Source organism: Pinus tabuliformis, chromosome 8, assembly GCF_031772625.1.
Source record: "Pinus tabuliformis cultivar Carrire ecotype Pingquan chromosome 8, CPIR1, whole genome shotgun sequence".
NCBI classification, from domain to species: domain Eukaryota; kingdom Viridiplantae; phylum Streptophyta; class Pinopsida; order Pinales; family Pinaceae; genus Pinus; species Pinus tabuliformis.
In genome coordinates, this window is record NC_142294.1 from 471,785,221 (window position 1) to 471,802,577 (window position 17,357).

A 17,357-nucleotide genomic window follows, 5' to 3' on the forward strand; every position below is an offset into this window, starting at 1 on the left:
TGCATACATAAAAGAAGACAACAAAAATCTTAACCCTTAAAAACTAACTACAACATTATTCTTCAACTCACAAGAAATATAATTCACCATAATGCTTAAAAACTAACTACAACATTATTCTTCAACTCATCAGAAATATAATTCATTAGCATTTATTTAAGGGTTGAGTTATTCTTAAATATCCATTAAAGTCCCCTCACTTAATTCTACATCAAAACAATTTAAATACACTATAAAAAGCTCTGAAAAATATGTATGAAGATCACATATTAAATGGACATGGATAAACTTCTCCCATCTATTTTTTGTACTTCTCTAAGAAAAAATGTTTAAAATTAATCTTAAGAAACTACAAATGGTTAAATATTCTATTGCTCGAATTCTAGGTAAGGGTTATGGAAGATAGTTTAATGATGCAAATATCATTAAATAAGAAGTTATTATGCTTTGATTGTATGATTCTAGAAGGTGATGGTGATGAATCCAAGGAAACCTGCCAAATGGATTTAAAATGTAATAGATCCCATGATAATTCATCACCTATCCACTCTCATTGTAACCCACACTATTACTATTTCTTACATACGTGATTCATAAACTTGAGAACGCAACAACTATGAGCTTGCCACCAGAAATAGCATCTCAATAAACATAAATACAAATACAAATCAATTCACATAGGTAAAAGATTAGTTCAATCTATTGTGTTCAAGATATTTAAGTAATTCAATAACTATAACTATTTCTGTAAAGGGGGTTATACTCAATCAAAGTGGATTCATCACGCAGAAATTTACACTTCAATTTTCTTTTTCTCAATAAACATGAGAAATCAGAGCTTGTCTGGAAATTTACACTTCAATTTTCTCTTTCTCAATAAACATGACGAATCAGAACTTATAACAAAACTGAAGAAAGCAATCAACCCTGCTAAATACTTATTATCTGAACAAAGCAATTAACCCTGATAAATGCTTATTGATTGAACGCTGAAATCTTCCCAATTTACTTACATATGCATTAATCACATCTCATTCCCAGATCATGGATATGAGCGAATTGGAAAATCCAGCATCTTCGAAGCTTAGGCTCTTAAGATAATAATTTAATGTCTGAGATGAACCAGGAACTATATATGCCAATCTAAACGGTCGGCCCTTTGTAGCTTCTTGAACTTGAGAGCAACAGAAAGACCAAAGTAATTGCATTGGATTGGTGCGCAGAAACCTCCTCCACACTCTCTGGCCATCAGGGAAACAGACACATACCCTACAAATATTGAGCCCTTTATCTTGTTGTGGCTCCTCCAGCAGAAATGATAGTAAATGACGTTTGGCTTCTCTTGTAGATTCAACAGCTGGTACCTCAGAGGCATCTCTTTGCCGTTTACAGGAGTGACCCATGGAGCCGTTGTCCATATTAGGTATCAAGGAATCTAGATCACACATGCTTTTCCTCTTCCCAGATAATGGCGGACGCGCATAGTCGCATGATGTGTCGTTTTGAATGTTCTGAGCCGTTGAAGAAGAGGGGAGGGATCTTCTGTCCAGAGGACAAGCGAAAGAAGAAAACATTGTCCCACGAGCTCGGCCCTGACCATGGTTATGGGCATTGAATAACTGGATTGCTTCCTCTAGCTGCCAGTTGCTCGACTGCAGAAACTGTTGTGCCCTGTCTGTGGATTCTCCAACCATTTGAACAAAACAAGTAATCATCTCCTGCTTATCTGCTGAGGTCTTCATTAAAAAGAGGCACGAAGGAACAGTCAAACAGCTCCCTTGGAAAGCAGATTTGAAATCTAAAAATGGCGAGACACAGAGGGGCACTATATTTGGGAAAAACTAACAGTTGATGATCAACCTCTTAGTCAAAAGGTATATGTACTTGCAACAAACTATGTACTTTCGCAAACTCTCCATTTTCAAAGTGATGATGTCTGTCTTGTCAAAAGCTGTAAATTGAAAAAAAAAATCACTAAATCCCAAAACGCTGAAAAATAATGCAATCAATCAATCTTTCAACTGAGAAATCACAGGTACAGATACAAGCTTTGAATAATGCAATAAATTAATTGCATTCAATTCCCTGAGACACTTGTCCCTGGAATTTCAATTGAGAAATCTTTCAATTTACTGAGACACTTGTCCCTGGAATTTGGAAAGAAATTCCAAACAAATGGACGGAAGATCGCCTCTATCACAAACCCAAACCCAATTCAACTCGCAAAACACTACATCGATTGCTTGGCTAATTCGATATTAAAACAGTCGCATCTTTGTCCAGATCAGAAAATCAATAAAAATGTTTTGCATAGTTTTTACTTAGGATCTATTGATTTGTTAATCATTATATTAAAGAAAAAAATGATAGTGGAAGTCTAAAGATGATTATGATGTAATCTGCTAATGTATTTATATGTACAAGCAATCATAACAAACGCGTTGTTTTTTCTTTAGTGTTTTTGGCCTCGTCACATCATGCATTGTCAATACACAACCATACACGTAAGTGCAAAATGGCGTCAATTGATAAGGGTGGAAAAAGCAGTATAGCATCTTTTGCAGGTAGGATCTGCTTTTCTCAGACATATACATATTTTATATATATATCACAGAATCATAATCTAAATGGGACATCGAAGACAGGACTGCTTTCGTCCCGTCTTCATCTTTCTGCTTTTCTACTATTATAGCTTTGAATTTATGTGGTAAAGGTGACAACTGTTCCGTTGAAAAACGCAGGAACAGACTGAAAAAGAAAAACAACGAAAAAGGGGGCCTGCAAGATGTTCAAAACTTGGAACCACTTCCGATACCAGATGTCCAGAAATCTGCCCCATTGTTGTTGGCTACATGGAGAGTACACGACACAGGAACTAGGCATAATCCTTTGCTCCTAAGGTCGTATTTCGCCTGATCTCCTCGCCCGTCCTGGACAAATTATAACATCCTTTAAGTGAAGTAAATGGAAAATTTCATGGAGAAAATGACTTTAAAATTCTGTTCTTCAGACTCCTTTTTAAAATGATTCCAACAGAAGATTGTAAGTCCCCTTCAAATTTTGTTACAGAAGAGCCAAAAACACTACAGCGATTACAGACACCTACTTAACAGGGGATGCATACTGAAATAAAATTCAACCTCTCGTATGTGTTATTTTTCAGTATATCGAGAGGTTCATTTTCTCAAAATTTGCAGAGAGCATTTCATTGTTGATTAGCGGAATTTATTAAACATGAAAAACGTTATGACCTCAGTAAGACGGGAAAAAGATTTGAATTACCTTCTGGCTGGAGGGAATGCCTTTGAGATAAGGTGAGCTCAATACCTGCAAAACACGGCACAGGTTCAAAAGAATTATAAAGGATTATAGCAAAGCTTTGTAAATTTTATCGCTACAGAAGAAGAAACCCTAACTGATCAAATCTCCAAAGAAATTTGAACCAAAGAATCTATTTTTTGTTTTAATTGTCCTGTGTAAAGGAACGAGAAAATGCGAGGTAAGCGATGGAGAAGCCTGGCGACTAAGACCGCCTCTGTTGCATAAGTTTAAAAAAAATGATCATTTTTGTCACAAATAATTTCTCTAAACATTATAATTTATGATAATCCATGCTTGGTGGGAAACAAATTCCGAAGCTTGTTTAATATTGAAACCGAAAAATATTTGATGTATTCTCGAAGCATTTAAGCTGTCTATATCACACTCCGTAGTAACTCTATTTTCATGTGACAATCTTATAGAAATTACAAAGAGTCAGAAAATTTTCCATAAAACTTGTAAAAAATGCAGACTTCGTACCTGAACCTGATCTTGCAGGAATTTAATGTATCCCATGGCTTCAAAAAGAACGGATGCCGTATCGGTCTGCAAAATCAAGATTAGGACATAAAACATAACCTTTCGTGAGACAAATAGGTTCATACATGTCTACCGGCTAGGTTTCTGTTTTTTTCCCTGAAATTAGATATTGAAATGCTGAAAATTCAAGATTTTACCTTTCCAAACGGCGAGACGAGTTGCTGCAACGCCGTAATGCATTCGCCTAGCTTCTCTTTGCGCACCTGCACCTTTAAAGAAAACCTTGAGCAGAAGCCTCTTTAATTAGTAAAATTTAAAGTTATTACTACACCGGGTGGGAATCGAGCTTGTGACCTTCATCGGAGGGCCCGCAGAAGCTTCTGTTCTAGGTTTCTTGAAAGCCGCATTGGAAAGCTCGGCTTGATCGCTGCTTCTCTTCTGTTCAGTAGTGCACTCTCCACCTTCATCAACCTGCAGAAGCATCAACAGATATAAATAAAGACACGAAAAATGCAAGAAAATAGTAAGAAAGCAGATAATATGGTGATGACTTACAGGAAGAAAGCAGATACTAGATGTCCAAAAATCTGCCCCACTGATGTTGGCTACATGGAGAGTATAAGGCATGTCCAGTTTGTTCATATTACTGTGGAAGAGACATTGTGGATATACACGAAATGGGAGGGACGACCAGAGATGCAATGAACCTGGACCTCATTCCGTGCAGATACGTGACATAGAAAAGAACAAGAAGACATTTTACAGGAAAGCATGACAATAAGCAGAGGGGTACCAATACCATATAAAACCTTTCATAGAGTACTGAGAACATGTCTTTGAAGGCAAAATCCAAAAAGTGTAACATATCTGGAAATGCCAATGCAAAACATGAGAAAAAAAGTTCTATAATTTTGGTTTCCAATAAATTGTGAACTTTTGGGGGAAAGTATGTACCCCATAAAGAAATTTAGGTATAACTTAGAACAATCTAATTGTAAGAGAAACGTATCTGGCTACTAACAGATGAAAACCAACATGAAATGATGATTCAAGCACTACAAAGTTAAATCCTAGTTTTCAAAATACATTCTGTATTAACTGCATGTGGGCATCAGACTGTTTTTGAAGTTTGGCACTTTAATCAAGTCAATTTCTGCAGATCAAGTGGCTATTAATATCAAGTCAATTTCTGCAGATCAATTGGCTATTAATATCACGTCAAATTCTGCAGATCAATTGGCTATTAATATCAAGTCAATTTCTGCAGATCAAATGGCTATTCATATCACACTAGTTACAGTAGGCTCAAAACAAACATATATACCAAAACAACAGGGGAAGAATATAGTGCACTCCTAAATCCACATGTACTGATCCCAGCACTCCGTTGAGCTAAACATTTCAGCCCACATCCTACAATAAATAAAACGCTTGACACAATCCCCACACAAAGAACTAATCTTTTTTTGTGGATTTGTTAATAAGTGACTTGTGGATGTGAGGGATGACACCTCCACCTGCTATGGTACCTTTGATCAAAGTATCAAGTTCTTCGTCTCCTCTAATAGCGAGCTGCAAATGCCTTGGGGTGATATGTTTAACCTTGAGATCTTTATTGTCATTTCCTGCAAGTTCTAAAACCTCTGTAGTGAGATACTCCAGAATGGCTACAGAATAAACAGCTACAGTTGCTCCCACCTTTCCATTTGCAGATACTCGAGACTTTAACAGACGGTGGATCCATCCCACAGGAAACTACAATAAGAACAAATAATTCAGTCCACCTATTGCAGGAATCTTATGGAGTTCTTGCTCACAGGAATTCTGAACTGTTCCAAAGCTTCAATGAAGATGTTTCTCCCAGGAAGAAAGAAGCTAGAATTACTTCAGTTGAATCAAGATTTTGACAAGAAAATTTATAGAAAATAAATAGATACAACTGTAAGTCAAACAACCAAAAACAGAGTCCCAGAGAGTTCAACATAAAACAGAGTCTCACAGAATTCAAGATATTACAGAAACCTTATGGAGTTCTTTCTCACAGGAGAATTTGAACTATTACGAAGCTTCATTGAAGATGTTTCTTCTAAGAAAACAGATTCCTAGAATTACTTCAGTTGAATCTAGACTTTGACATGCAAATCTGTAGAAAATAAATAACTACAAATGCAAGTCAAACCACTGAAAATCCTGTTCCAAAGTGACTGAGGCCTGTAATCTCCAATTCCAGGTATTCTTGACTTGGATTTGTATCAAGGGTTGCGAGAAAGATAGAGATGTTTTTCCAAGATAGCATGAATAGCTAGCCTGTGAGATTGCATATTATGGGATGGGGGCCATGAAAACTTATGGGGAAAAGCTACAAATTTAGTGCAGGAGAAGAATGGCTAGATTTATCAGACAGTCTACTGGGAGATGGGGTAATGGGAACTCAAATCAAGTGTACAAGGTGGGGATGCATTCCATTCTTCAGAATACATCAAAGGATGTATGTCAGCCCCTATCACTTTGTAAAAAAACATTTAATCACTAGAGAAAGACGACATTTTGTTTGGAGAATGGGGAGGAGTGGAAGAAATTTTATAGGCCATATACATAGAAATGTTTATTCTCTAAAGAAATGGAAGGAATACCTGTAATGAACCTGCACAAGACTTGTTTATATAAATAAAGCAAACCGCATTATTAAGGTTTCAAAAAGTAATGGTGAAGGCAATACAGAGTGTCAAATAGAAATCAACACAGCTGCAAATACTTGACTTAGACAATAAATGAGAGCAAGTTCGTTGACAAATTGAACAGAGCGGATACTGTCCACTGACCTCAAACTTATTCAAAAAAGAAACTTTGAAGTATATACAGGAAATTAGGAGGGGTTTTACAAAGAGGCACACATATTGTACTGTAATCACTATACTGGAAATATTAAATAACAATTATCTATCTTAAGATAAACAGAATATAAGCAATATAGTTTTCGCCTTGAGTCGGAACTACAATAAACAGTGAACTTACTACCATATAAACAAGAGGAATGGCATGCCCAACATGCAAGATTTAATTTAGCCATAAAATACCAAAATGCATATATGTATACTACAAGTAACCTGTTAAACCAACAGTACAGGAAAAGGATAACGCCCAACCTATTTACTAATTACATTCTCGGCAATACAAAACTCAGTGGAGAATATAACCACTGTAAATTATGAAGAGAAATTTAAACACTGTAATTCCATGAATTACATAAATGGATCTTAACAAAAACGAAAACAAAACAACTGAGTTTGGTTCCGGCCAGAGCTAAAACGCTAAGCATCCATAATAATTTAAAAACCCTCAAGTCGACAGAGAAAAGTCGCTCTTCTCGAACAACCATAACATAATTTAATATTAAGTAAGCTTAGAGGAAACATAGCCACAAGAATGACCTGGTTCACTTCCGGGGTAAGGAGAAATTGTTGCCGCCACGGTTGCACTGTGGAAGCCATCGACAGTATAGACCTGTAGCTTTCCCCTGCAAAGAAGGGGAAAAGGAAGTTGTACACGATGATGAGCATGCAAAACAAAAGACCTATGATAACAGAAACATCATATATTCAACAAGAGCCTTACCTGCAAAGGTTGGCGTGTAGTGAGTGATAATGTTAAAAAAATTTCCAGGAAGACCTTACGCTTTTGTTGAATGAACCTAAGATCGAAGTGAAATTGGGAAAGATTTATCGAAGACAAATAAACAAAATTCCTGGTGAAAACCTCAGAGAGAGGATTTGTAACACTGAAGGAGGGTTTGCAACGGCTCCTAAGTCCGAGGAGGAAAAAGATACCTGTGGTGTGCTAGTGTAGGTTTCAGCTCGAGCACCAGAAAAGCGAGGTTGCAGAGTGCCAACAGCCAAGGGAGAAATGAGAGGTGTGTTTCGGAGTTGGGGAGAGGTGCAGGGATCTGCTTGAAAGGTACACTATAAGGTTGTGTGTGTTTGACGATCTCCGCAGTTGACTTGGATTTGTATCAAGGGTTGCGAGAAAGATAGAGATGTTTTTCCAAGATAGCATGAATAGCTAGCCTGTGAGATTGCATATTATGGGATGGGGGCCATGAAAACTTATGGGGAAAAGCTACAAATTTAGTGCAGGAGAAGAATGGCTAGATTTATCAGACAGTCTACTGGGAGATGGGGTAATGGGAACTCAAATCAAGTGTACAAGGTGGGGATGCATTCCATTCTTCAGAATACATCAAAGGATGTATGTCAGCCCCTATCACTTTGTAAAAAAACATTTAATCACTAGAGAAAGACGACATTTTGTTTGGAGAATGGGGAGGAGTGGAAGAAATTGTATAGGCCATATACGTAGAAATGTTTATTCTCTAAAGAAATGGAAGGAATACCTGTAATGACCCTGTACAGGACTTGTTTATATAAATAAAGCAAACCGCACTATTAAGGTTTCAAAAAGTAACGGTGAAGGCAATACAGAGTGTCAAATAGAAATCAACACAGCTGCAAATACTTGACTTAGACAGTAAATGAGAGCAAGTTCGTTGACAAATTGAACAGAGCGGATACTGTCCATTGACCTCAAACTTATTCAAAAAAGAAACTTCGGAGTATATACAGGAAATTAGGAGGGGTTTTACAAAGAGGCACACATATTGTACAGTAATCACTATACAGGAAATATTAAATAACAATTATCTATCTTAAGATAAACATAATATAAGCAATATAGTTTTCGCCTTGAGTCGGAACTACAATAAATAGTGAACTTACTACCATATAAACAAGAGGAATGGCATGCCCAACATGCAAGATTTAATTGCAGAACTGTTTCAAACCAAGTGTTTAGCCATAAAATAACAAAATGCATATATGTATACTACAAGCAACCTGTTAAACCAACAGTATAGGAAAAGGATAACGCCCAACCTATTTACTAATTACATTCTCGACAATACAAAACTCAGTGGAGAATATAACCACTGTAAATTATGAAGAGAAATTTAAACACTGTAATTCCATGAATTACATAAATGGATCTTAACAAAAATGAAAACAAAACAACTGAGTTTGGATCTGGCCAGAGCTAAAATGCTAAGCATCCATAATAATTTAAAAACCCTCAAGTCGACAGAGAAAATTCGCTCTTCTCGAACAACCATAACATAATTTAATATTAAGTAAGCTTAGAGGAAACATAGCCACAAGAATGACCTGGTTCACTTCCGGGGTAAAGAGAAATTGTTGCCGCCACGGTTGCACTGTGGAAGCCATCGACAATATAGACCTGTAGCTTTCCCCTGCAAAGAAGGGGAAAAGGAAGTTGTACACAATGATGAGCATGCAAAACAAAAGACCTATGATAACAGAAACATCATATATTCAACAAGAGCCTTAGTTGCGAAGGTTGGCGTGTAGTGGGTGATAATGTTAAAAAAACTTTCCAGGAAGACCTTACGCTTTTGTTGAATGAACCTAAGATCCAAGTGAAATTGGGAAAGATTTATCCAAGACAGATAAACAAAATTCCTGGTGAAAACCTCAGAGAGAGGATTTGTAACACTGAAGGAGGGTTTGCAACGGCTTCTAAGTCCGAGGAGGAAAAAGATACCTGTGGTGTGCTAGTGTAGGTTTCACCTCGAGCACCAGAAAATCGAGGTTGCGGAGCGCCAACAGCCAAGGGAGAAATGAGAGGCGTGTTTCGGAGTTGGGGAGAGGTGTAGGGATCTGCTTGAAAGGTGCACTATAAGGTTGTGCGTGTTTGACGATCTCCGCAGTTGAAGTGCTTGGCTTTTGAGAGAGAAGGGCAGTTTACCATCTCTGCATTGAGAGGAAGGCATCAAGTGGAAGACATCCATCGGTTGTTGGCGCCCATAACAAAAATGCCTACCATTCCGCCTGAAGGATGAAGACCATAACAGAAATGCCTACCATTTCGCTGAAGGACGAAAACCATAACAAAAATGCCTACCATTTCGTCTGAAGGATGAAGACCATGACGAGTAATTGAAGGAGACCATGATGAATGCCCCCTAATGTGGACGCCAGGTGTCAACGTTAGAAACAAAAGGACGACGAAAGTCTCTTTCAAAGGAAGGCCTATCGGCCTAATTAAATTATCAAAAAAAATATTATGATTAATAAAATATATTAATGGAAAAAGGTGAAAAAACATTTTTATTAGAAAAACACATTATTATTAGAAATAATACAACAATTAATAGAAAGGTTAATAAATATTTATTGTTAAAAATAAATATGTTAACTAATGGAAAGAATATATTAATTATAGAAAAATCTATATATTTATTTTTTCTCAAAAAAAATATTAATTATGGAAAAATATATATTATGAAAAATTGATTTTAAACCACATAAAAGTAGTCATCAACCCATTATAAATAAGAAATTCAAATTTCAAAATTTAATTTTGAATTTTTAAAAAATAAATTTAATATTTAATTTTATCACAATTTTAATAAGCGTTTAAAAATTAATAATCTAATTGGCAAATTAATTAAAGTCAAAACCTAAAACCTCGTGAAACCCTAAACCTCATCTCACCACTGACGAACCCTAACTTAAATAAAACCCTAAATCCTCACAACACTCTGCTCGCTTCTGGTCTTCGAAAACATTTTTTCCCCTGAACCATATACGACGACATTCATCCAGACATCCAGTGCTCCTCCAGGTAGTTATTTCTCTGTTTGTGCTTTTAATTTCAGCAAGGGTACGCTTTAATCTGCGATTTCACTGTTGCAAAGATAATGTCTATTCATCGAATATGGAAACGTTTGATAATGAAGAAAGTCCCCCTAGTATCCACTCGTGTATCGATCCCAATTTTGCTGTTTCGTCCTCTTGCAATTAATGCAAATCCCCACATAAAAATCGCCAAATTCTGCACGGAAACAGCAACCCCATCCCCAGCTCCACCAGATGGGGGCGTTGTCACAGATTTTTTCATCAACAAATGCGGTATGACAGAGAAAGATGTTTCAAAAGTCCTTAAACTTCACAAGGGCTTGCTGCATAAACCAAGCCAGGATTTGGAAGAAGGTTTGGAGTTGTTAAGTGAATGTGGTTTGACCACCCCTGCTCAGATTCGAAAGGCGGTCCTTTGCAACCCTGGGATTTTCTTATATAGATCCAAAAAAGACTTAAAGTCTAGGCTCAGCTATCTAAGGTCTATCATCAACAAAGAGGATATGTGCAAGCTTGTTTATACCGATTCAAGAATTCTTAAACTGAGTGAGGATAAGCTTAAATCTGCGTTTTCGCTCTTGCAAAGATTGGGTGTCGAGGGCGACGCATTATCGAAGTTGGTGGCAAGGCAGCCCCGTTTGGTTATGTATACAGAGGAAAAAGTTATGGAATCATTTAAAGTGGCTGAGGGTCTGGGGCTTGAGAGGGGATCACAGATATTTGGGCTCGCTTTGCGTGCGATACTAGGAATGGCAAAAGAAAAGATAGATCGAAAACTGCAGTGTTTGAGAAGTCTGGGTTTCTCTGAAAAACAAATTTACGAGTTCTCAAATCGGACGCCGTGGATTTTGGGAGTTTCAGAGGAAAAACTGAAACGGAATGTAGATTTTCTGGTCAAATCACTGGGGCTTCCATTGGATGATATTGTTAGATGTTCCATTCTGTTGACATGTAACTTGGAGACGAGGATAATCCCTCGGTATAGAGTAATGGAGGCCTTGAAGTCCATGCAACTGTTGAAAACAGAGAGGATTTCTCCACATATTGTTAAATACACAGACAAACAGTTCTTGGAAAAGTATGTTAATGGGAATCCCGAATACTCCTCCGTCCTGCGGGATATTTACTATGGAGAGAAAGCTGTGAAAGCTAATCGTTGACAAGGAGACTTGCAGTGAGTGTGTTTCAGTCAAAAGGATTCAACGAAAGTTGTGAGCAGCGTCAATAATATTGAGATTTCATTCACTGCCTTTATTTTTAAAGTCTTTTGTGCATGCAAGCAGAGAATGTAACAGTTTATGGATTCCTTGGCATAAAAGAAGGGTGCTTGTAACAGGGGCCAGCTAACAGTTCTGAGAAGCAGATTTAGCGATTCAACAGCATTGCTTTTAACCGAAGGTGCTTGACTCACCCTTCTTCGTTCCTCCATTGTTTTTTAATGCATAATTAAACTCGTTTTATCAGCATGAGAAAGAAAAATAACCAATATTGATTTGTAATTAACAGACATGATTATGTTGCAAACTTGTACTTTACAGAGTTCAGGGTGTCTCTCAGGACAAACTTGTATAGCAAACGCCTCATCTTTGCAAATCATAAACATAGTTATCTTGTTATTTGAATGGATGTTATTAATGGTCTTAAATGAGTAGTTTAACTTTTATATAGTGGGGGATTTTCCTTTCCAATATATGCATTTTCGATGAAAAACAATACTTTTTATTTAACCTGGCAATCTGTCATTTTCTATGCATTTTCTTTTAGGATTATACGATTTTTTAGTTTTAATATGAAGTCCTTAACAATTGAATTCGAACCCTATTCAAATGACATAATCATTTTAGAATTCTGTGTTCTTGGGGTCTTGCAAGCCTGCTACTTTGTGCCTTGCACGTATAAGTTCCCTTGAATGAACCATTGTATTTAGAGATGGATGACCCATTTTTATGTTTGAACCAGTGTATTTAGAGATGGATAACCTATTTTTATGTTTTAATAGAATTAGAGATGAATGAACTATTTTTTTTTTTGATAGAATTTTAAATAATAGTTGAGTAAATTCAACTTTGTTTATAGGTTTGTAATACTTTTCCAAAACATGGTTTGGATGAGCTGTGGATCATAATCTGGAGTATAATTCTATTCTGATTTGAGCTTTAGCCACAACACAATTTATAATGTTTGTGTTAGAAAATTGTTATTTACTAGTGAAACCTCAATATGGTAGCAAGAGTCATGATTCTTTAGTGTCTTATTATTTAGAATGGAGAGCATTGGCATTGTGTGAGCCTACGGTTTTAAGATATAATTGAATTATAGATAAAATTATTGTGTTTTATATTTTTAGTAGAAAAAGTCATTGAATCGCTTGAGTACTCTTATATTTTTTTTTTTGCCTTATTCTTAACCAAGTTATCTTGATTTTATGTTTTACCATTTTTTTTAAAACCATCTAGGCTTAACCCTAATGTTGAATGAAAAACTATCTAACCACTAGTGGATGCTCTCACCAAGTTTGTGCAAGATTGGGTCAAGCTTGAATGCCCCTTAGTTATTATGTTTGAATATCTATCAACTACTTGTGGATGAGTCAAACTTGGAAGTGACAAGTCAACGCATAAGTTACTAACCAATGAGTGTCATGGGCTCCTTTGTGCTAGATATAAATTGCAAAAGCAAAAAAACACTTTCATTTTTAGTGAACCTTGTTTGTGTTGAACTCTTAATTGAAAATTTGACTTTCATAAAAAACAAATAAAGACTCCTCAAACTTTGAATTTGTCTATAACTAAATGTAAATCTTTGCTAGATGTTAAACCTTTGAAAATAGTTCATTGAATGATTATAGCATAATCCCATATAACATGGATGTTGCAGGGATATTGTCACATAGTATGGCTAATATTGATTGTATATTAAAATATAATAGAAATAATGCAATTAATATTATATATCAATATATTAAAAAAAATTAATATAATATTTTATGTCAAGGATATATGTGTGTAAACAAACTAGATTCTAGATACTTATTCATTTAATAAATCCTTGAATAGCTTATGTGTGGAAATAAATTTAATGGCATCCATTTTTAAAAAGTGTAATTACCATTATGTAAACAATTGGCAAGGTCAAAGCATTGATAGCTTGAGTGAATAAGGAGGGGGCCAAAATGTGAGTGCTAATGCATCCAAGAAGCTATCTTTTTCGAGATCCTATTGTAGTCTAAATTAGCATAATTTAGTAAGATTTGAGGAACAACCATATCAACAATTTTTTTAGGATAGAAAAAACCAATGATTTTCTATTAATAGAAACAAATTTACATATTATCAAGCAATGTTTTCATCCATGTACCCCATTGCCCAAATTCCAACTTACGTATTCCACATCGATTTTGTTGTCACTGGTATTGACTCTATATGAGCATCAATATCCATACTATTAATCAATTTATATACATACTAAAAACTGGGTAGATACCTATAACTATAGATCAAAAAATTGCCCCATTGCATGCATTAATATATGTGAAGTACTACGTTATATGACCATATCCAATATATATATATATATATATATATATATATATATATATATAGATATATATATATATATTAGTGAAATATAAAAAGCATGACAAAAAAATTAAAAAAGATACATCAAACTCCTTTCGAAACTACCTCTTTTATTTGAATATACCCAAAATCCCGCATTCTATCATTGAAAATAGTAGTGTAAAATATGCAACCCAAAAATTGCTAAAGACCTTTTTTGGATACTTCATCAATAACCGTGTTTTGCTCACGATATAGGTGGGAGAAAGTCAGGTCTAGGTATTCCTCTTGAATCTTTTTGATATGTTGCATCCAATTTATGAGGTTGTGTCCAAAAGTTGATTGACATTGAACCCATTCTATGACCACTTTTGAATCTTTGTATACAACCAATTTGTCAATGGAGAGCCATTTTGTGCAGAACAATACCACTCGTAGAGCAATGACCTCTGCGGGAGTGTTCGTACCTTGTCCACAATTCCACATAAAATGATAATAATGACATGGATTGATAACGATATATACCCTGCAGCCACAGTTCCCACTGTTGGCCGCCCTGTCAAAAATACCGATCGGGAACTTCTCCCACATGTTAATGAGATGTAAGTGTCTCTCATGTTTCTGACTAGCCATTGGGCCATACTCATTGAAATATGCAGCAATAGAATAACAACTATGCTTGATGTCCAAACTGAATCCTTGAAAATACGTGCATTCCTGTTGCGCCAGATGCCTCAAAAAATAAATAAAGGAAGAGTACACCACTCCTTGTTCCACGAACCAATTTTGTAGGCAAGCAACAATAGAAACAATGTTCCAAGTTACCTTTAGCTTAAGCATATCCAACACACCCAACCATATGGAAATTGCAAGTGGACATTTTAAAAAACGATGCACCACATCTTTACATGTTGAGGCACACATGACAGACACTACCTCCCAGGTCCACAAATATCACGTCTACATACATTTTCCCATGTCAAAATCTTATTCCACCATAACAATGAACCAAAAAACTTGAGTTTTAATAGATAGTTCCAGTTCCAAAATTTTCTTATAAGCCTGAGGGGCTCACACTTGTGGAGAGTAAAAGTGATGTAGTCATAAGCCACCTGTACAAAAATATGCCCATTTTTAGTACAACAATCCCATTGAAGAGTGTCCTCCTTGCTATTTAAGGTTAAGCCAGATTTTAATTTTCATCATATTAGACCAAATGTATTAGGGCATCTTTGTTACCACAACCCCAATCTCAATCCATTGCTGCAAAGACAAGTTTTTTTAAATATTTTTCATATATAATACTCTGCCATATCCTAGAACCATTAAGGGCACACCATAGGCTCTTCATTAGTAGAGCCCAATTGAAATATTCTATAATTAAAATAATTTGACCTTTGTCCTCCTTCATGGACATGTATTCCAAACGAGCAAGATGTAATTTTGTTGGGCCCTTGGAACCAGCCTCGATGAAATTTGAAATAACAGAATTAATCATGTTGATAATATCCTTTAGCAGAAGGTACAGGTGCATCCAGTAAACATAAGTACTTTGAAGGACTGACTGGACGAGAGTCAACCTACCCCCCAAAGTAAGCCATTTATGCAACCACAGAGATAGTGTTCTCTTGAATTTTTCCATTACCCAATTCCAATCCTTCATCCCATATTTATTAGGATTCAGTATAAAGCCCAAATACTTGAATCCTCTATCTAATGGCACCACATCGATCCCAAAGATGTTAGAAATATGCACAATGGATGTATCATTTGTCGAGTCAACAATTAAAATGGATTTTAATTTATTCATGAAAAGACATTATGCCCCACCAAAAGAGGATATGAATTGATGTAGACAAGTTCACTCCAATACAAAGATCAACCCCATAGGAAGTGCATTGTCCACAAATATAAGGTGTTTGATAGAGATATGGCAAGTAATCAAAAACCGACAAAGAAACCCAATGTTTGAGCCTCGAAAATTCTTTTTCTTAAACCGTCAATGACTAGCAAAAATAGAAGAGGGGATAGAGAAGACCCTTAAAGAAGGCCATGGGATGCATTAAAAAATTTGGATGGAACACCATTAATAAGGACTGTGTAATTAACCAAAGTAATGCAAGCCATGATCCAATCAACATTCATCACAGACAGGCCAATTTTATGTAAGATCAATCTCAAGAAATCCCAATCCACAAAATCATATGCCTTGATCAAATCCAATTTCATTAACATAGCATGTTTTTTCTTTACCTTGATGGAATGGATACATTCCTACGCAATCGCCACAACATCTTGAATCACTTGATTCTCCAAGAACACAAATTGCGCATCAGAAATGTAACGGGATAATGTAGATTTTATGCCCAGAGCAATAACCTTGGAGATGAGCTTATAGAGTGTATTGCAAAGTGAAATGGGATAGAAATCCGCGAACAATTTTGTCATAAAACTTTAGGGATCAATGCAATGAAAGTGGAATTGATAACCCCATAAATATTGTAAGAAGTTTGGGACTCCACCTTATGAAGAAGGTTGTGACCCATAATATCAAAGAAATGTAGAAACAATTTCACTAGCCAACCATCCAATCTCGAACTCTTATCCTTTGCAAAAGATTTTAAATCCGCCTCCACTTTCTCAATAGATATAGGCATACCAAAACGATGATTATCCTTCATGCTAAACATATTTGGATATATATGGGTATTATCCAACTTATTTGTGAGGTCCACATCTACCCTGGCTTGAAACACCTTCACAAAATATTCAATAGCCCCTTATTCAAGTTCTTGAAGAGTTACTAAATGCCGACCCCCATCATCAAACAACTCCCAAATGGTGTTATGTTGTCGCCGTTTACTCGCATATAGGTGGAAGAACTTAGTGTTTTTATCACCTCCAAACAAACATATGGCATGACTCTTAAGTCGCCATTCATTCTCATGAATTAATAATATCTCCCACTTACGGCGTTCAAGAGCCATAATCAAATCCCTTGTTTGCTTCGAAAAGAAACCCAACGCAGATGGATCGTGTGAATCTTGAATTTTCTAATTAATGTCCCTCAATTCTCGTGAATGTTTCCTCTTTTTGCATCTTTCCCAAACTTTGATAATAGATCATAGAGATTTCGCCGAACCACCTCCATCTTCAAAATGTCTAAATCATTAACAAGTAAGGACCAGAAATCTCGAACCAGAACATTAAATTTCTTATCTTTAAACCACGTATGGTCAAATTTATAAGGGAAACCATGCCACGTGATATCCCCGTTCCACCATGAAAAAAT

The 17,357-nt window shown here is 36.0% G+C and overlaps 3 protein-coding genes across 4 annotated transcripts; 1 reads left to right on the forward strand and 2 right to left on the reverse strand.

The window, feature by feature from the left end:
* Positions 1–829: 829 nt before the first annotated feature.
* LOC149236104 (transcription factor bHLH154-like) lies at positions 830–4,469 on the reverse strand. Its single transcript, XM_089372313.1, has 7 exons — positions 4,357–4,469; positions 4,156–4,272; positions 3,999–4,064; positions 3,802–3,867; positions 3,283–3,327; positions 2,816–2,930; positions 830–1,951 (listed from the first exon to the last, which is right to left on the reverse strand). Exons 1-7 carry the CDS (start codon positions 4,441–4,443, stop codon positions 1,842–1,844), a joined length of 606 nt encoding a protein of 201 aa, XP_089228439.1. The 5' UTR covers positions 4,444–4,469; the 3' UTR covers positions 830–1,841.
* A 787-nt stretch (positions 4,470–5,256) lies between these two features.
* LOC149236105 (putative histone H2A variant 3) lies at positions 5,257–9,785 on the reverse strand. Of its 2 annotated transcripts, XM_089372314.1 has the most exons (4): positions 9,616–9,764; positions 9,015–9,100; positions 7,233–7,318; positions 5,257–5,556 (listed from the first exon to the last, which is right to left on the reverse strand). In XM_089372314.1, the coding sequence occupies exons 1-4, from the start codon at positions 9,624–9,626 to the stop codon at positions 5,257–5,259; spliced, it is 483 nt and encodes a 160-aa protein (XP_089228440.1). In that variant the 5' UTR covers positions 9,627–9,764. The 2 variants fall into 2 exon arrangements, with proteins under 2 accessions (XP_089228440.1, XP_089228441.1); XM_089372315.1 differs by lacking the exon at positions 7,233–7,318 and having other exon boundaries at positions 9,616–9,785.
* Positions 9,786–10,570: 785 nt separating this feature from the next.
* Positions 10,571–11,668, forward strand: LOC149236106 (uncharacterized). Its single transcript, XM_089368770.1, has one exon. It carries the CDS (start codon positions 10,571–10,573, stop codon positions 11,666–11,668), a length of 1,098 nt encoding a protein of 365 aa, XP_089224896.1.
* The last annotated feature ends 5,689 nt before the right edge of the window (positions 11,669–17,357 follow it).

Bases quoted from the DNA above. Each gene is read 5' to 3' on its own strand.
- LOC149236104 (XM_089372313.1), bottom strand. From the start codon at position 4,443: ATGAACAAACTGGACATGCCTTATACTCTCCATGTAGCCAACATCAGT. The intron at 4,273-4,356 runs GTAAGTCATCAC...ATGCTTCTGCAG, and splicing joins CTAGTATCTGCTTTCTTCCT to GTTGATGAAGGTGGAGAGTG. The intron at 3,328-3,801 runs GTACGAAGTCTG...CGTGTTTTGCAG, and splicing joins TCCTGCAAGATCAGGTTCAG to GTATTGAGCTCACCTTATCT.
- LOC149236105 (XM_089372314.1), bottom strand. The intron at 7,319-9,014 runs GTCATTCTTGTG...CCTTCTTTGCAG, and splicing joins TTACCCCGGAAGTGAACCAG to GGGAAAGCTACAGGTCTATA. The intron at 5,557-7,232 runs GTCATTCTTGTG...TTCTTATTGTAG, and splicing joins TTACCCCGGAAGTGAACCAG to TTTCCTGTGGGATGGATCCA.
- LOC149236106 (XM_089368770.1), top strand. From the start codon at position 10,571: ATGTCTATTCATCGAATATGGAAACGTTTGATAATGAAGAAAGTCCCC.